The 20,534-nt window shown below is 40.8% G+C and overlaps 2 protein-coding genes and 1 long non-coding RNA gene across 4 annotated transcripts in view; 1 reads left to right on the top strand and 2 right to left on the bottom strand.

Moving 5' to 3' along the window:
- LOC307267617 (NACHT, LRR and PYD domains-containing protein 3-like) overlaps window positions 1-20,534 on the top strand; it is a 133,303-nt gene that overhangs the window by 58,142 nt on the left and 54,627 nt on the right. The gene's annotated exons all lie outside the window — the stretch shown is intronic.
- Window positions 401-10,348, bottom strand: LOC307267641. 2 transcript variants are annotated; one of them, XR_013845413.1, is made up of 7 exons: window positions 10,135-10,348; window positions 9,566-9,695; window positions 1,781-1,949; window positions 1,530-1,645; window positions 1,318-1,418; window positions 988-1,184; window positions 401-853 (listed from the first exon to the last, which is right to left on the bottom strand). It is a non-coding gene; the product is annotated as an uncharacterized lncRNA (long non-coding RNA). The 2 variants fall into 2 exon arrangements; XR_013845412.1 differs by having other exon boundaries at window positions 9,566-10,348.
- Window positions 10,390-20,534, bottom strand: part of LOC307267638 (activin receptor type-2B-like) — a 24,084-nt gene continuing 13,939 nt past the window's right edge. Inside the window, exons 5-6 of the mRNA XM_080050022.1 lie at window positions 13,757-13,786; window positions 10,390-10,523 (exon numbers count right to left, since the gene is read on the bottom strand). Of these exons, the coding sequence (XP_079906148.1) occupies window positions 13,760-13,786 (27 nt within the window). The 3' untranslated portion in view covers window positions 10,390-10,523; window positions 13,757-13,759. The remainder of the gene's footprint in view (window positions 10,524-13,756; window positions 13,787-20,534) is intronic.

Here is a 20,534-nt window from a genome sequence, read left to right as displayed (position 1 = left end):
AAACTGTAGTACCAAAGTTAGATTGAAAAATCTCTAATGTTTTTCTTTGATTACATCTCTTCTGTTGCTCAATTCATGCTCAGCTGCTGATTATATAATGGATACGTCAACAAGACTGAACATTTTTAAATAATAAGCCTATTGTTAACATTCATTCTACAAGTGACCCACAGAAACTGAGAGAAATCTCCATCTGCTGGATGTCACACTTAATTATGCTTAAATTATGGATGATTATAGCATTAGTTTTTTTGGCTCCCCCTGGAGGAGGGAAAACTGTTATAAAACAACTTCAAAATTAAGAATTTGAAAATGGTTAAATTAATATGAATTGTACTGAGACGTTGAATAATGCCCACCTTCAAGTTAAATCAGATATAGTCTGTTAGAATATTTCAGCTAATTCACAATTTATTAAAGTGTTATTGGTACATCACAAATGTTAACCGCATAGAAAAAGGAAAAAATAAAAATCTGCGGATATAATATTTACAGTGTTGCTTTCTTCATCAGCCTTACACCCTCAAAGCATGTCAGGAAAAACTTCTTAAAAACCCTTATAAGGGAAAAAAATAATTGAAGAAACCTTTAGGTAGGCCAAGTCTAAGAGGGATCTCCTACCGAGACGGCTGGGCATGAAATACTAGTTCTGGTTTGAATCTGTGATTGTCTGAAAGTCTTGTGCACAGTGTAGCTACTGTGGATGACACAATGTGTATCTGTGTATGGTGGTTAGTGGAAAGGAAACTCTCTTTTTCAGAAGTCATTCTTCAAGTGGCCAGATGAGGAAGGGCAGCGACTGTTTCTGAGTTGAGCAGTTTGAGGTCCAGAAGTAGACTCCCAAAGGAAATTGCTGTAAAGAAGATCAACAAGAGACAAATGTTTTACAATAAGACCAAATCATTTGTTATATATGCATTTAATCACTTACATAAGAAGCAAGGTCAAATGTTATAGTAAAAAAAGCATTGACAATTATCTACTTACATGCTCAGTACAGAGTGGAGCAGCACTGCCTGCCTCTTTCCTGCTCTTCCTCAGTACATATGATTATGTGTATTAGGAGATGGCATCAGAAGCTCTGCAGACGATCCTGTCTCTCCTTTGAGATGGTTGGTCATGTGGCCATCTGGATGGACAGCCACAGGAAGCATCTTTGTCGAGTTGAGGCCTCCAGGATACTGCTGCAGAAGATGAAAATGTAAATGTATATATGAGAGGGAACACATGTTATAATACAATAGTCATTAAAAATCACATGTAGAACAAACAAGTTCAAATGTTTGATTAAAAAAGCATCAAATATAATCTACTTACATTTTTGAAGCAGAGAATTGAAAGCTCAGCAAAGAGTCACAGAGTTGAAGTGTCTTTAACTGCCTTGAGTTGACCTCTCCATGATGCTGAAGACTCTCAGCCTGGCACAGATCAAGTGAGAAAAGATCAGAAGCAATTGATAATTTGATTTTTTTTTCACATTGTGAGGGTTTGAGGTGCAGCTGCAATTTCGATTTAGAACGTGTACTTACAAAAAAGCATTGTTCCAGCTCAAGATGGCCACACAGGTTGTTTGCCACTGGTTTTTTCTGTTGCCCCAGTATCACCACGTTTCCTCGGTGCAGATTCATATTTTCCACCTCTCAGCCTGAAAACCAAATGTGAATTTTTTTGTTACTCACAGTAAATACTGACGACAGTGACAACAACCAAATCAGTCTAGACATGAAGAGTTATGCAAGCTTTGATACAGCATTAACATAAAACATATGTAGTTACATACTTGGCACTGTTCCAGAGAACTATGAAGGGCGATGAAGACCTCTGTGGTTGGTCTCTCTCTGCCTTGAGTAGATGTCTCTCACGTCTATTGTGAAGCACAATGTTGGTGTTTCAAGACCTCTGGTGTCATGTCTGAGCTGAAGGGCCTCCCTAGTGACAACTGTGAGGCACTTATGTAGACAAATATACAGACAAAAATGTATTTAGTAAATAGGAGTCATGTAGAGTGCAGCAGGAGCAATAATGAATCATAACAACTTCCCACAATTACTGTTAACAATGAGTTATGTTTTAGTTACCTGCACTTATTTGCAGTGTCCTGTCTGTGAACACTTCTCTGGACTGCCATTATATTATATTATATATTGAGAGAATAGTTTATTCACAAATTTAAAAGGTCAACTTTCTTCAATACGTGGCAGCTGCATTATTTAATAAGCTTTGCCGCTCAGGAAAATATAATTGAATATTTTGTCATCTTTGAATGTTTTCGAGTGAGATTGTCCCTCCATCCCTCCCTCCCTCCCAGCCTGTAAAAGGCTGGAACAGCCGAAGCAGATTTTACAGCTTGGCTGATGAGGACAATCCCACCCACAAACTAATGTCAGTATTTTTCTGTATTAAGTTTTGTTCAAGTAATATGTTGAGAAATCGATAACTATGAAATCTGATCCTTTTCATAATAAGATGTTGACTTACAATCCATCAATGCATTACAACATTCTTAGTTATGTTAGTCTGCAATAGTCACCAAGGCTATACTCTCAATTTACATTTCGATTATTTCTGAGGTTAGTGTACAGAACACAGGATTGTTGAAATGTCAACTTTCTTCAATACCTAGCAGTTGGTTTATTTAAGCTTTGCTGCTCAAGAAAACATAATTTAATATTTTGTCGTTGTTGCAATTCAGGTAGAAATAGTTGAATATTTTTCTTTGAATGTTTTCGAGTGAGATTGTCCCTCCATCCCTCCCTCCCTCCCAGCCTGTAAAAGGCTGGAACAGCCGAAGCAGATGTTACAGCTTGGCTGATGAGGACAATCCCACCCACAAACTAATGTCAGTATTTTTCTGTGTAAAGTTTTGTTCAAAATATAAATATAAAGAATATGTTGAGAAATCAATAACTACAAACTCTAATCCTTTTCATCATAAGACATTGACTTAGAATCATCAATGTATTACACAATTCTTAGTTATGTTACACTTTGAAATGGTTACCAAGGCTATATTAACATTTAGATTATTTCTGAGGTTAGTGTACAGAACACAGGATTGTGGTAGCTGTAGTAAGTTTGGAGCACACCAGAATGCAGACAGCACTGTGGTCGAGAGATGTAAATGTGGTCCAAGAGTGTATTTTTGTCGGTGGTAGCGGCTGTGATAAGTTGCTCGTAACCTTTTGACTGAAACAGTTCAAGGATGGGCTTGCTTGCTCTGGACAACAGATTTTCATTAAAATCTCCGCAGACTATGATCGGATGGTGATCCATAATTTCTAGCGAATCCAAGAGGCTTTGCAAGTTGGATAGGAATGAGCGCATGCTGTAGGTTGGAGGCTTGTAAACAGCAGCAATCAGCGCATTGAATGGAGCTTCAAGCTTGACAACTGTAAACTCAATATCTGTAGCATTTTGAATGTACTGCTTTTCACGGACTTGGATATGGTTTTTTACATAGATAGCGACCCCGCCACCATTTTTGCGACCCATGTCAGGGCAGTTTGTGTACGAGACATTTCGGTTGCGATTAAACATCTTGTACCCGTCTAAATGGAGACTTTGGGCGACAAATGATCCTTGTAAGTGAGTTTCTGTTAGACAGAGGACGTCTGCAAGGTGAAGTTCATGGTGACTCTTGATATCAGCGATGTGAGAAGGAAGTCCTTCTGTGTTGTGGTGGATGACGGTGAGAACATCTGGCCTGTTTAATGTCGCTGTGACATTCAGTAGAGGCATTAAATGTTCAAATGAAGCTTCTGCCATGGCTGCAAGACCTATTTTGACTTGTGGATTGGCATATATTTTTGTCTCGTCAAAATCTAGAACATGTAGTCCACTGAGGGAAGTAACTCTGCTGAGAGCAACATAGGCCATGCCTGGTTCAAAGATGGTTTTTAGTGAGACTGCAGCTGAGGACCTTGTCATGCCTTGAACCTTGTGTATTGTACAAGCAAATGCAAGTTTTAAAGGAAACTGCCTGCGAACCACTCCCTTTTGCTTCAGTAGTTTTTCTTCCTGTCTATCAATGTAGACAATATTATCAGCTGCACTGCTATTGCTGGGATTTCTTGCCACATCGAGTTCCAGACCAAGTTTGTTGACGTGTGAAGCACTACCCTCATCACTGGTCACTATTTTCGCAATACATGCAAATGTTCCATTGCAGAGACCAGACTGCACGTCGATATTTCTGGTTAGCATGACACGAGCGCCTAAAGCAACTTTAATTGAGTCAGGTAACTCTTTATTGTCCCCTTTCAAAGGTGTAGCTTGTATCGCCATTCTACCAGTTCTGGGATCTTTTCGATAGTCGTCTGCATCTATCCTTATGATGTCAGAGTGAAACAACTCTAGTGATGTTGAATTATGTGCATCAACCTGTTTATTTGTAGCATAAACATGAAGTATGTCTTTTGGACAGTGTGCAGGATCAGTGATAGCCTGTGAAAGCAAAGCTTTGTCTTGGTCGGATAATGCTTCTTCCTTCTCTTTAACGCGGATGCGGTTCAGCATCTCAGCAAATGGGACATCATCTTTCTGACGCATAATCTCGGTCAACGTGATAATCTGAAATTGGTCGCGCCAGAGGTCGATCTGAGTTGGATCATAGACACACAACGGTTTAGACTGTCGAACAGGAGGGAGCTGATTGAAATCACCCACGGCGAGGACACACATCCCACCAAAAGGTCTCTGATTTCCTTTGATTTGTTTTAATCTGGCATCGACATAGGCAAAGAGATACTTTGAGCACATGGAGATTTCATCAATGATGAGTATCTCTGTATTTGAAAGCTCTGCCCTGACTTCATCTAGTTTATTCCCAAGGCCAATGAACGGAGGCTTTAAACTTCTTGGCAGCTTGAGGAGACAATGTAGTGTTGTGCCCGATATGTTAAAGGCCGCAGTGCCAGTAAATGCGGTTAACAGGACGGTAGGTTTGGAAATGTCAGACTCCTCTGCATTACGAGGAAGTGTACGCAATATTTTGGATGCTTCTGCGTGGATGCATTTGATAAGATGAGACTTGCCTGTTCCAGCACCACCGTTAATGAAATAGAAGAACGGTTCCACATTTAAACCACAGACGCGTTTTATGCTCCAGTCTCTGATGGCGTAGAAAACGGATGCTTGCTTCTGGTTTAAGTTTTGATACATTTGCCGCAACATTGCAGGATCTATCTCCGGGGCTTCTCTCATGATGGCAACTTCTGGTCTGTTTTCTGACCTCAGATTATAGTCTGGCACGTTCTCTTGCACGTTATCCTCATCAGCTGGTCTGGCTTCAAGTTCCTCAATGCATTCCAACCTTTGCAGTTCACATTCGGGAGCCAGATTACTCCATTCGTTTATTATAACACCATTCTGTTCAAAGTCTGCGATGGCGCTGTCAATGTCTTCCCTGTGTTTCTCATATTTCTCTCGGTTTCGTTTCACAACACAAGACACCATCTCAGGGTGCTCTGTACCTGGTATCCAAACTCTGGCACGGTCGTGGAAGGACTGGTAGGTGGGATAGTTTCTTGTTTTTAGCTCTGTCTCTGAGCGATAGGGGACATAAAGCTTAAGCAATGAGCCGTGAAATTCCTCAGGATTCTTCTCCTGTGAGAAACAACGATATTTAATAACAGCGGGTTTACCGTTTGTTCTTCTCTGAACGAATCCCATCTGATTCAGTAGGGGCAGTACGTTGGGACCTTTTGCCTGTTTGCCATAGACGATTCTACAAGTGGAAACAAAATCGGCCAAGCACATTGCCTCAAAGTCTGGAGTTTCTGGTCTGCATTGATACTTGTCAGGTAATCCGTTCATCCACAAATTAACCGAGTCTGGTGTTCTGTTCTCGAGGAAGGACATGGGGTAACTCATTTTTAGCGCGTTGTCATCAGTCTGTACAAATATGACCTTGCGTGAACACTGTTTCATGCGTAGACCACATGCACGGGCCACACACTCTTGAGCACTGACCTCTCTTTTCTTAGAGTACGCCTGCATTACCAGTTTCATCTCATCGCTCTCATTTACATTTTCATGACTTGAATTTTCAATCATTGATTTGAGGTATTCACTTAAACCGTGTTCAGCTTTGCTGATGTAGCTGCAGATGTACATGATACACGAGTAAGGGTTGAGAATGAACTGTATATCTAAATTAGCATCCCAGGCTTCAAGGAGGGCAGGATTGTATCCATTTACCCACGAGTCTTTTGGATCACGCTTTAGAACCACCTCACTTGCTTTGGCTTTAATACACAGGCATTCTATGTATTCCTCAACCGTTAGGTCACATGACGACAACATCTGCTCCAAAGTCAGAGATGCGCTCTCAGCTACATCGTTTAAGCGGTTTAGTGCTTTGAGCTTTCTTATTGCCACCAACTCTCTCTCATCTTCATCTTCCAATACTTTAGATCGTATTATCATGGTTTCTGGGGCTGGGATTTTAGGAAATCCAAAACGGCAGTTGGCATTGGAATATTTAACACATGTCTTTGAATGTGTTTTGCTGTGCATCTGAACTTCTGTAACTTTTTTGTGCAGTTCAGGTTGTGTGTTTGGATCAGGCAACTGAGCTGTGATGTACTTGGAAACGAAATCACAAACCGTCTGATCCGAGTCTTCCTCAAACACAGGAGCTCCTTCTACCCATACGAGACAGTGTATGTGTGGGCTTCCACGGTGCTGAAATTCCAATCTCAAAAACCAGTCCACCACTTTACCGATGGGTTGAGCAGGTGACAGTATCAAATCTCTGAACAGAGCCTCAACACGTTTGTCAAAAAGTCGCATACAGGTCACCGGGTTTGATCTTAAGATGGATGCTTTCGCCTCCCAATCGAGTGCATCAAAATTCACTTGTTCGCCTTGTTGAGCTTTAATGGCTGTAATAACCTCCTTCCAGCGCATTTCAGCAGCAGAAAATGTAAGAAAGAATGTTGGCGTCCCCATCTGTCTAATCATAGCAAACAAGTCTTTGGTCGTCTTCTCCCAAAAGGCGGGGGAGCCTCTTAGTGGTGTCATGAACCGGATTGCATCTTTGTTACGCACAAGTTTTTCAACCTCATGCTTGTTCTGCAACATTGCATTGGTTATTTTGCGACCATCTCGTGTAAAAGGTTTTGCTTTACGCAGCTGTATTGACATGCTGGAAGTGGCCTGATATATCTCGGATACAAATTGAGCGAAGAAGAGGTAGTTTGTATCCCTAGCAAAACGGTCGTCCACACAGCAAAGTCTAGCTTTGAAATAACTGCAGGGTGTTAATGTTTTGGGACGGTTTTCGTCTAGAGTGTTTTGACCAGTGGGAAACTGAACGGGAAAAGCCATTGCCTCTAGGTTAGGAGTTTTGAAAAAGCTTACTGGTTTGTTTCCCTCAGCGGGTGCAACCGAGTAGATTCCCTCACTAAAACTTAATATTTCATCTGTCAAATCAGTTGGTTGTAGACATGACTCGAGAGCAACGGCGCCATTAGGTTCATCACTCTCCTGTTCAATATTTTCAGACTGCTGCTGTGGTTGCTGACCATCAGACAACTGACTATTTGTATCCTGTTCATCGTTCTCAGAATCAATTTCTGGCTCACAGAGTGCATCGTTCTCAAAGGTGTCAATTTCCATCATATCTTCTACATTATAGTCCGTATCATCCATGTTTTCCTCATCCAAGTCATTAGCTTCCTCATCAATTAATGGGTCACAAAGCTCTTCCTCATCTCGGATTGTTATGTCAGTGTACTGCGGATGGACCTCCTTTAGTTTGCACAAAGCCCTCACTAGTTTAGTCCATGTTACACTTTGGTAAAGTTGATGGCCGGTATAGCACAATTTCCTCTTAAGTTTAACTCTCATGACCTGAGATTCACTTCTTAGTCTCGGTAAGGCATTTACCGTTTCTTGTACTTCTGATGGGACGCAGACCAAGTTTCCGCAAATTTGGCGTTGACCTCCTTTCGGTAGTGGTATAATTTTGGCGAATGTTATGCATTTGGAAATGAGATGCCTCTCCAAAATGTTCAAATCACAAAGTTCAGTGGGAATATCTGCCAGCTCTAGATTATTAGCCATGGAAAGTGGTGGCATACTTCCAGTTTTAAGGTGCTCGTGGCAAGTGTGACAGATCCACTCCTTTTTTCTTTCATCTGGTACTGTGCATTGTTGTGCATTTTGACACTCATCAGTACAAACATGAACAAACTTCCCTGTCAGGCAGGTTTGAGCAACAAGTGGATTTGTATTGTACTTTGATCTATCGCAACATCTCACTTGATTTGGAAACAATGCCCGACAGCAGACCGTGCAGCCATGTATCGGTGCTTTTTTTATATTGGATCGAAAAACCTCTATAGCATCTCTCATCTGAATGTCTTCCATTACATCTCTAATGAGACTGTCATCCATAGAATCTCTCATCAGACCGTCATCCCTTTGGTTTTGCCTTCTCTGCATGCGTCTGTATTTTTGTCTTATTCTCATTGCACAATTCATGCGATGAGTCATTCCAAATGCACGATTGTTTTGGTATTTGTTTCTCATGCGTTGTCTCATTGTTTCTTTTTGTCTGGATCTAAATGCAGGGTCCTTTGCATAACGAGTGGTTACATGAGACTTTTGAGTTTGTCTGAAAAGAGCATTTACGTGATAGCGGGTGCATATGTATGACCTCTTCTTCTGCTTGAAGCTTTCGCTTTGCCTGTAACGTTTTGTAGTATATGACCTCTGCTTCTGCTTGAAGCTTTCGCTTTGCCTGTAACGGTTGGTTATATACAACATCTTCTTCTGCTTGAAGCTTTCGCTTTGCCTGTAACGTTTTGTAGTATATGACTTCTGCTTCTGCTTAAAGTCGTTGTCTTGATTGTAACGTTTTGTCAAGTAAAGCTTCTGCCTCTGCTGGAATGTAGAATCGTGTTGATAGCGAGAACGTATGTAGGACATCTTTCTTTCTCTGTATGAAACAGTTGTATGGGATTGCGTATGTTTGTTAACACATTTATCTTTAGCATACCTTTCCCTCTGTTTACTTTTTCTTTTCATTTGTCGAATTTCTGCTCTTCTGATTTTTTCAGCGGTTTTGTCAGGTTTGGCTTTTGCCTTCTCCAAAGCCTTAGCTCTTCTTCTATACTTGGCCCTTTCATGTTTGGCGAGTTTAGATAGTTTAGGCATCTGTTGGTTAGTTTGTGGATCATCATTTGCATCTGATGTAATGTTAGCAGAGGGTGTGCACTCTGTAACTGAGCATGATGGCAAATACATGTCACTTTCAGTGTCTGTAACACTGGAAATAGTGTTAAGGTTCTCCTCCCCCATATGTGAAACAGCAATGTCTGCAGTAGAGTGTACTGGTGCTACATTTTCAGCAACAGATAATTCATGCTCACTGTTGAAAACCACAGGAATAAGCTCATAAGGAGCATCAGGGCTGGTGCCCAACATAGTGAAGCTTGTGATAATTTTTGTTATCAGATCACTTAAATGTGTACAAGTACACATGACTGCCGTACCAGTACCATCTGGGCCAGTGGGAAAGCCATCGCGGCGTCTGGTGTGTGGGTCAAAAAAGCCATACCTTCCTTGCTGGTCTCGGAAAACAGCGATGCACAGAGAACTCATGATCAGCAGAGCATTTACCCCGGATGACAAACACTGGAGTCTGGCTGCAAGGTTGATGGAAACGGCTGCAAGGTCGATGGAGTCGCCTACAGCAGGAGCAGATACAAAAGTTCCATACATTGAGTCACACTTTGTCATTATGTGCTGCAGTCTGTAGCCCAAAACAACCTCAGGAATTTCTTCAATATTCAAGTGTCTGTGAACCATCCTTCCATCTTCAATCAACTGTGCCACTATAAGTGAATACATGTCATGGCCTCTATCTAAAACAAGATCAAGTTCTGCACTTTGGAGGTGATGTAACTCATGCAGGTAAGCTAGAAATGCTACAGAGTTACAGGTGCACTGACTGTTTTTGGAGTCATGGTACATAGGATGGTTCTGGCTGCGAGATGCCAACACACATGTGACATTAGAATTAGAAGGCTCAGAAACATTTACTTCTCTGTTGTTGCGAGGTTGAACATTATCTACATGTTGAGCTTCTGTTGAGTGTAGAAACTCACTTAACTTAAGCCAGCGTACCTTTGATGCTTGAGACTGCTTCCCCTTTCTAGGCATGGTCACAGGTAACCCCACTTGTTTTTTTCTTTATCCAAGTCACACACAAAGTTCAAAATGCTTCAATACATTCGGGTTTCCAAGGCCAAACAGCCACGACTTCAACGTTGGAAGCGTCAATTGCTTCAGATGAAACCCCTCAATAGGCCCCCCTCAACGTTGGAAGCGTCAATTGCTTCAGATGAAACCCCTCAATAGGCCCCCCTCAACGTTGGAAGCGTCAATTGCTTCAGCGTGAAAAACAGGGAGAGAGAAAGAAGCAAGAGACAAAAGATGGAGCAGAACAGAGGATAGAAGGGTTAGGGGGTTGGGATGGGAGAAACAGGATGGACTTCAGGGCCAATCGTCTTCTTCTAATGCATGTGAAACAGAGAGGAGACAACAATCAGTAATATAATGTGCACACGGTACATAGCTTGCTCAGCCATTAGAGGTGCAATACCCTCTTTTGCAATTAATCAGCAGTGTTCTGTTGACATTTTTGCACATGGAATTAGGGCGGGGCGATATGGGCTCATTTTTTTAATCTTTTCCATCTTCTGTTAATCTGTAAACTGGGAACACTAATTATGACTCATTACAACCACTAAATAATTGTTTATCACAACTAACCCCCTGCAGATAGCAGCATCACTTTACATGCAGAACAGGTTTTGCTCTAATAGTATGTTTTTATTTTATAAAAAAATATATAGGAAAATTTACTTTTCATAGACTTTTAGTTAATTGTTCACAATAAACGGTGTACACCTCCCTTGGTGCTGCCTTGGACCTATTATAAGAGGATGCCCATAATAAATGTAGTGCCGTGCCGTGGTTGTGTGACGTCGGACCGGAGTAATCGCTCGCATGCGTAGCCTACTTCTCATAAGCATGGACCTACAGTATCTCACAAAAGTGAGTACACCACATTTCTTCAAATATTTCATTATATCTTTCCATGGGACAACACTAAATAAATGACACTTTGATACAATGTAAAGTAGTCAGTGTACAGCTTGTATAAGAGTGTAAATTTACTGTCCCCTCAAAATAACTCCACACACCATCGCCATTAATGTCTAAACAAAAGTGAGTACACCCCTAGGAAAATGTCCAAATTGGGCCCAAAGTGTCAATATTTTGTGTGGCCACCATTATTTACCCTAAAGATACAGCCAGATCTACTATGAAATGGTTTGCCATTGATGTGCCACTTTGTGTTGGTGTATCACATAAAATCCCAATAAAATTCATTTACGTATGTGGTTTTAACGTGACAAAATGTGAAAAATTTCAAGGAGTATGAATACTTTTGCAAGCCACTGCATGTTCTAATGTTGTGTTGTAATGTTTATTATGTCAGGTAAAGAGTGAGGATAAAGTTGAGTAAAAAGCTGTTACACTGACGTTAGTGATTATTTATACTTTTTGCCTTAGAAACAGTCAAACCAGGCGAGAACTGACCTCGCCTGGTTTGACTGTCTACATTTTAAAAAATCATACTTTTATATAAACAAGGCCCAGGGTTCGACATAACGTATAGCCCGATGGCCCGGGGCCAGTAAAATCATATGCAGGGCAAGTTGATTGGCCAGTCACTGTCCCGCCCGGGCCAGTGACTGGCCAATCACAGTTCAGTATCTTTTTGTAGACTACATCATGGTTCATTGAAATGCGCGTTCAGAGTCGTAATGAAAGCAGTGTTTATTTAAGACTCAATATAATAAACCTAATATAAAATATATTTTTTAATGAAAGGCCAGTGGACAACCGATGCGTGGGCGTTTTGACAGGCGGATCAACAAGCGGTTGCACTCTCGCTCCGTTGGCAGAGCTGCCTACCGTCCGCCTGCGAGTCGACAAATCAATCGACTTACTCTGCCCCCTTTCTTTCTTCCCACAGCAGAGGTTGAGGTGCAGAAAATGATAACTGCGCTTTTCCTTTATCTGCCGCCGTAATGTTACAGTATTTGCATCCAAGCCCCAATGGTAATACAAATGAGAGGCGTTATTTAAACGCTGTGAATGCGTCTCCGGTGATTGTGTCGGTTGTAGACAGAAACGAACGGAGGGACTCCGCTCACTGTACAGTTCCTATAGTCGCGCAGTTTGGCACTGTGTTTTCAGGCTCGAGACATTCAATCAGATCGCGGAAGTCTTTCCCATTGAAATCGCTAACGGGGAAAATATCCCCGGTTATTATTTTAGCCACAAACCACAGTTCATCTGCGCGGCGGCTCACTCGCTGGCGAGATCACACGGTGAAACGCTGCTGTGATCAGACGAAGGCATTGTGTGTTTCTAAGGTGATTTAACGTCATAGTCTTAGACGAGCGTTTAACATTATGCTGCATATTTTGCACTGCATTGTTTTTTATCAATAGTTTGAAAAAATGGTCCCACACCGGACTCTTATATGTGAAGCTGACACTTCATGGAGAAGTGACACTCCTGCAGCGCGCTCACGACCAGACGTGAACTCACATACACGGTGAAATCTCCCATTAAAAAAACGGCATAACCCACTGATTTTCGGATTTCTATTCTATTTTTAAAGTCAACTTGAGCGCAAGTGGAAAACCGGTCATTCGGTCGACACATTCACATCCCTAATGCATATAGAGAAAGTAATAAAAACAGCCTACCACACCACAAAGAATGATCAGACCTTCATCTCTTATTTTTTTTAAATGTTTGAACATGACTTCTGCAGGTGAACTATTCATTAAACTGCCCAAATTCAAGAATAAAAACAACCATCAAACTACTGGACTTTAAAATACTTGCCGACTCTTTCAACATACTTTCAGTTGTAGGCTTCTAATTCAATATGTTTGCCTGGTTTTATATTATGTGTATGAGCAATATCAACATTTCATATAATTAACTAAAAGAAAAATAACCAAATCTAAAGGGAATATCTATACTGTTACAGTATAGATATTCCCTTTCGATCTGGTTATCTTTCTTTATTTTTCTAATACAGGTATTATAATTATTGACACTAAATTATGAAGAAAAAAAAAGTGTGTGCAGGGCCAGTGAAAATATACAAGGGGCCAGTAAAACTCGGATCCACTGGCCCGGCGGGCCAGTAGGAAAAAAAAGTTATGTTGAACCCTGAAGGCCTGTTGGCCCTAAATTCCAAAACTAAGGGAAATATTTGTGGTAATGGGTTGGACTCAAGTCAGACTAAAGGTGTAATACCTAATTGATTGCTAATGTATACTTTAGGCTTGAAAAAAACAAACCATTTGGGGTCAATATGACCCCAGAGGACCAAGGGTGTAAGCCAGTCAAAGTACATTACGAGGGATAAATCAAAAAGATAAGATATATGCTCTCTTTTCTAATTGTGGCTTTAATAGTTGAGCATACTTACAGTACAAGCCTTCTCTATAGAACAACTTGTCAGTGAAGTATGCAATAATCACAAACTTAATATCCATTCATTAATGTAATCGAGGCATAATTTAAAATGAATTGTGATAGTGATTTGAGGTCAAAAAGTCCAGTACATTAGACATTGTTTTCACATATATTCATTCATAAATGGTGCTTAACCACATCAAAATTCTGTCAATGTAAGGTTTATATTACTCACCAATCACCAAGCGCTGATTCTTCTCTTTGTCTGAAAGATGGAAACAAGATGTTAGACTTTATGTATAGCTATATCTGCCTCAATAAGGGCCACAGCTGCCTAGGCCTTTTAACTGGCAGTGGAAAACTGAGCCACACACAAGCGCTGGGGCAATGTAGTTATGTATCCAATGGGGATATGAGGATTAGCTGCCTTAGCTGGTTTCTATTTATTCTGTTACTAACATGACTTTATACTTTACCATTCTCAAGCTTGTTAGATGCTTCACCGAAAAAGGCAACACTATTTTTTGATAGTATTTTTTTATTTATAACATTAAAAAAGACTGTATTCATTTTGTTTTGTTAAAACTTTGGACGCATAAACATTGGCTAATTTGCATATTTATTCAAACATTTCAGAAAATAATTATATTATAAAAAATAATTGTTTGAATGTAAGTAATCTACTGGTAAAGTAGTCTTCTACAAAACGTATTCTAGGGATGTTTTGGGTTATAATAAATCACAACTAGAATTTGCCCATCTGGACATTTTGGGACTTGGCCGCCGAAGAGGCACAGCGAGCGAAGCTGCAGCGAGCCTGTCTGTCATCGTTGCTAGACAATAGTAGCCAGCCCCATAGCTAACTTCCTCAAAAGCAAAAAAAAAAAAAACGATTTACCCAAGCATTATTGTTCCTTCCGAGGTCGCGTTATGGTTCTAATGTTGTATTATGATTTAAGGGAAAGACAAATGAAATGATACATTTCCAGCTGTCTCAATACTGTGCTTGCGTTCACTTCTGAGTTAGCTTCCAAGCAACAGCACGTAGCCTAAAGCTAGTATATCCTGAGTCATCATAGGCAACTTCAAGGCTAGCAGTGTCTCTACTTAGCTAGTTAACTCATGCGCTGCGGCCTCCCCCATAACAATTTAACAGCCGGCTCAAAGCAGTTTCACCGCTGACCTGCTGTAGCAGTCCGACAGTGAACATAAGAACATTTCTTACACAGTGGGAATTATTTATTCTTCTTCAGTGGGGGATATTTAATATCTAGCTTTAGCAATAACGCTAAAGGCTGTACGGCCGTTAGCTTCCTAACCTACTTTACCATAACAATGTCGGACCAGAAAGGCATAAAGGCTTTAGTACCTCTAATGTGTAACAAGTCATCACGTTATTAAATAATTAATATTAATTTTAAACCACTCAGCCGTCTTTTTATACAGTTATAGTTGTCAGTTAAGAGACACGTCTACTCACCGCAAAGACCAGAGGAGAACTGTACAGTACGATGACGTGCGTTCACGGACACTCGGAAAATTCCAGTCAAATATAGATAGCTTAAGAAATGCGACATCGTGTGTGTACAGACACGAAAAAGCAGGTGTGTGTACGTACACACACCTGCTGCTTTTTCAAACACTTTCATAGACGTGCTTATCATAAATTGTATTAAAATGAATGCATGGTTAAAGTGTCAATTAATTGAGCCCTTGGATTTCCTACTGCAAATGAATGCAGCCTCATCGATTACGAATTCACCAACTGCTTCTGCTGTGCAGTAGGCGTGTGTGTAATTTATCAATCATTAATAAAAGCACAACCATCATAAGCACAAACACGATTTAATTAACACACTTTAACAATAAACCAGACGTCTGTTGACACCCTTTGACGTTGTCACAGCTGATCGAAACCTACACAGCTGCAGTGTCTAATTTCAGCCGTTGGGAGCCGTTGGGATCCCAACGGCTGTTTTCGCAACGCTCTACCTGCTGCAGCTCCTCCCTCCGAACGACAGCTAAGCGCGTTCATGTTGCACCCAACGCACCTAGTGTCTCCCCCCCATCCCCGATATATTTATTCCCCTAATCAACCTTGGCCGACCCGACACAACAGCGATCATGTCCGCACAAAAACAACAACAACATGGCCAACAATTGTGCCAAAAGACAAATTAACAGCAACTAAACGGAACAAATAGCCTTAAAACAGCATTGCAGATTCACACAAACAGCAAGGGAGCACCATACCAAACACATTTACAGCACCATTGTGTGCACGGCAGTACAAAATAAAGGCAAGTATCCTACATTACCCTACCTGGCTGTGACGGGACCGTGGCTGGCGTAGATACACCGGTGCTTCGTTGTACTTTTCGTGAAAGTTCCCCGGACTTAGCAGTAATGTTTCGGTTCATTATGGAGGTGGTGGCTGCACACAACCGGAGTGGAGCGTGCCGGTTGTAGCTTCGCTGGAGACGGGGAAGCCAGTTGGACGGCGCCGGGGGTTAGCAGCAGTCTAGCCGGCCAGCAGGTGAACACTGTCGGGTAGCGGTGTAGCAGGGAGGCGGCGTCCTCCGCGATTGACAGCAATCCGCGAGCGCAGGTAAGCGTCCAGGAGAGCTGGCAGGGTGGCAGCGGACCAGTCCGAACTGGTGTGCTTCGTGGGGCACACCGGCGCAGGCTATCCAGCCACAGTGCGGAGAGGAGCCACGGGAGTCCCGTGCAGGCGGAGCTAGCTTCTGGCTAACGCGTCAACCGGGTGAGTTAACTAATGCTATCCGACCGGTGCTAACTTGGTTTATCAGCTAAAGCACAGCCAAAGGAAGCCCATTCTCCTGGCTCACTTTCCACACGTCTCGGCTTCATACAGCAACAGCCGCCCGACTACATTTCCTCCTCGGTGTTTCTCAGTCTCTGTGTACACACTGTCCTCCCACCGTGTTAGTTGTTGGTATCCGGGGAATGGTAAATTGAGGGTTCGTTGCATAGATAGTATAGTATAGATAGTTCGTTGGTGAAGACATTGCTATTCGCTGTCTGCCTTAGTAGGGCCAAACAGTAGTTTCAGACTGCTAGGGTCGTGAACGCTCACGCAACTGACGCATCAACGTCGTTGCCAAGTGAACAGACAGTCCCACAGCCAATAAGAACGGAGTATCTGAGCCTGCTCTGATTGGTCAAAATTAACATGAGCGGTGGCAATTTTAGGGGGCAGCACACAGAGGCAGGGGGGAGCAAAGTGATGAAAAAATATTTTCAGACTACTTCACCTACATATAGCTGAATGGCTATTATGACAGTTTTGCCAAATATTACAGTGAAAAAATTAGACACTGCAGCATAGGTGAATAATACAATGTATAAAAAAAATTGTATTATTTGGAATGTTGGTTCTCTACAATCATATGAGGTCATCTTTGAGTCATGATTGACATGTGTGCAAAGTTTACCTGCACTTTAAATTCTAAAAATGTCTTACTCCGGGGAGGTCTCGAACGTCATTTTCTTCTCGCAACTCTGTCACCGAGAACTTTGTTCTTTCTTCTCGCGGAGTATGTAACAGGCTTTAAGGGATTGGAGTTTTGAGTCAAAGACAGGTGCACGTGCCAATGGTGTCACCATGGTGACAGAGAGCTAATCAGTGTCAAGTGTAAACAGCTGCTAATCTACACACGTACAGACACTTCTGTCCCCAACCAGATCACACAGACAGAGGTTTTAAATGAACGCATAAGTCTAAACTGCTGCCTGAGGACGACCTAGAGAGAGAATGTATATGAATCAGCTAAAGGACTATGAAGATGTGGAAAAGTAATATAGTCTTAAGTATGAACAGTAGTGAATTGTTGAACTCTAATAGGAATGTTGTTGAATATTTAAAAATGTCTAGATCAAATTATAATTGAAAGACATGAAAAAAAAAATTATGAATACAAAATATTGTATTGAAAAGTTGAACAAAAGTGGAAAAACTAAAGGTTTATAAAGTCGAAGTTTATAAAGGTCATACTTGTGTAAAATAAGTTTAAAAGGAGATGAGTTTTTTTTTTAATTATCTATTTCAAATAGCCTACACAATGGTATGACTGCAGCAAGACAAACTATGCAATTAATATTAGATATTATTGCATATTTAATCAAGTAAATAAATTACTATTTCATTTAGAACTGTGCCATATCTCTCCTCTTCACCCCAAAGCCCAAAAAACATTAGGATTAAAAAAAGACAGTGCCTCACCAGCCATAAACCTCACTGCACGTCTCTTCACATTCACACTCTCTCACTCACACACACACACACACACACACACACACACACACACACACACACACACACACACGGACTCTCTCACTCACACAAACACACACACAGTTTCACATGGGATGTTACTGGTTTCTATGGCAACAGTTGATGACAGTGTCTTCAGTTATTTTGGTCCTGTAATACACTGATATGCAGCAGTTGGTTGGACACCATTTAGCTTGGAAGCCCAAAACTTCCATTGTGTAGGTTCGATTGCTTCAGTAGTCACATCTATGCGACCGGCAGAATATGTCTTTTTTGGGTGTAATAAACCTTTAAATATCTCTGAAGTTATGAATTTTATGAAAAAATTGTGAATTATGGAAATGTGCTCCCATGCAAGACGAACATGGGACAATTTGAATCCTTAAAAGGAGTTGAAAAGTTGAATATATAGAGGTTTGAATAACATTTCTTGCTGAAATTATGAAGAAGTTGAAAGACATGGATACAAATCTTAAAACTGTGAAATAGTAATTGAATAGACTTGGAGCTAAACTACCTTGATGGCTTGAATTTATATGAATCAGCTAAAGGAGTATGAAGATGTGGAAAAGTAAGAAACAGTCTTAAATATGAACAGTAGTGAATTGTTTAACTGTTATAGGAATGATGTTGAATATTTAAAAATGTCTAGATAAAATTACAATTGAAAGACATGAAAAACAATGTATGTGTGAAATAGGCCTTCAAAGAGCAGAGTGTTTGCCCCATTTCAACTGTGCCTCTACGAACTGTCTAATAAAGCGGAAAAAAGAAGAAAAAAAATCTAGAAAAAAAGTGAAATTGCCCTTTAATGGGCAGAGTGAGTCACCAAGGTGAGTGTATGTCTTATTGAGGGTCTGTGATCAGGCAGAAATCCCACCTTTTAGAGGCCTCAGAGAGGTAATTTCATCCAAAACGTCACCTCAAACCGCTGCCTCTAACTGACGGACCCTGAGTCTAACTGACAAAATTATTTTATTGTCAGAACCAGAAGAATCTGATGAAGACACAGTGTGAAGATTATGTCTGTAATGTGAAGAATATGAGAACCAGAGCCTTTTAAAGGTGTGGTACAGTCTGCCTTTCTCCAGAAATGTCATGTCTCAGTTATCAAGGCGGCAGTTGGTTGGACACCATTTAGCTTGGAAGCCCAGACCTCCCATTGTGTAGGTCCGATTGCTTCAGTAGTCACATCTATGCGACCGGCAGAATATGTCCTACCTTTTGATGTAAAAATTATCCACGTAGGGTTTAATTTGTGGGAGTGAGAGGCAGTTATGTGGAAGGTTTTGGTGTATTTTTACACCAGTTCTACACTGTAACAGTTGGTTTCCCCACTCTGCCTCTGAACATTCCGTCCCATCCGGATCCCATTATAAATTTAGAAAGAGGTTGAAAAAAGCTTAAAACTAAAACTGTGTTTGTTCAAAGACAGTTGAAGATTTTAAAAAGTTGAATAAGAATTTAATAGCTGTAATTAATGTGAATTGTTTAACGTTTGAATGGAGTCTCTAGCTGAAAAAATGCGGGAGGAGATAGGTTTCAAAGCAGAGGAAGTTTTAGCGGTTTGGAATGCTGCTCCTATCCGCTTCAATGTTAAATAATTTTTGTTTAATTGCTATTAATTATGAAGTTATTAATTTTTTTGAAATTTTTGAATGAAAGCAGACATGTGGAAAATGGGCTGAATATGAGGATAGTTGAAGGAAGTTTGTGGAATGAAGCATGTTGAAGATATGGACGTGCATGAAAAGCGGGCGGAATAATAAGAATAAGAATAACTAGAAATGCAATTCCTGAAGAAATTGCGGTGTGAATGCTGCGCTGCTGAACTGAAGCTGATGCTGAATAAACTTCACTGCTGAATGTTGATGAAGAACGAAGGATGAATATATCTGAATGAATAGAATGATTGAATAATACAATTTATGAAAAATTAATGAATTATGACCTTGAAAGTTGACCTTTGACCTCTAAACTCCTCTGGGGTTATAATTGAGTCATAATAAACATTTGTGCAAAGTTAGAAGAAAATCCGTGTAAGTCTAAATTTAGCGGTAACTGGGGCTTGAACCGCCAACTTTAAGCTCAGGGTTAAAAAAAAAAAAAAAAAAAAAACTTTAGATATGCCTAATGTGTCATATGCACTTACCATGAGACACGTTCCCCTTCACACAAAGATTTGAGGTGAAAATTTTATTCCACAAGCTAGATTTGAACCTGTGACCTTTTGATTATAAGACCTGGACTTAAACCACTAAGCCACCAATCTAGTGGTTAAAACTCATAGAGCAGGTCAAATTTATAGAAAGAACTGTATATTCCTATGGTGTGTGTGTGTGTGTGTCTCTGTGTGTGTGTGTGTGTCTCTGTGTGTGTGTCTGTGTGTGTGTGTGTGTGTGTGTGTGTGTGTGTGTGTGTGTGTGAGTGTGTCTCTGTGTGTGTGTGTGTGTCTTACTGTGCCTCTCCGAACTGTCTAATAAAGCGGAAAAAAGAAAAAAATGATCAAGAAAAAAAAGTGAAATTGCCCTTTAATAGGCAGAGTGAGTCACCAAGGTGAGTGTATGTCTTATTGAGGGTCTTTGATCAGGCAGAAATCCCACCTTTTAGAGGCCTCAGAGAGGTCATTTCTTTCGAAACGTCACCTCAAACCGCTGCCTCTAACTGACGCACCGTGAGTCTAACTGACAAAATTATTTTATTGTTAGAACCAGAAGAA

The sequence above is a fragment of the Ammodytes marinus genome, assembly GCF_949987685.1.
Source record: "Ammodytes marinus genome assembly, chromosome: 21".
Classification (NCBI taxonomy): domain Eukaryota; kingdom Metazoa; phylum Chordata; class Actinopteri; order Uranoscopiformes; family Ammodytidae; genus Ammodytes; species Ammodytes marinus.
This window is presented reverse-complemented; position numbering and strand designations above follow the sequence as displayed.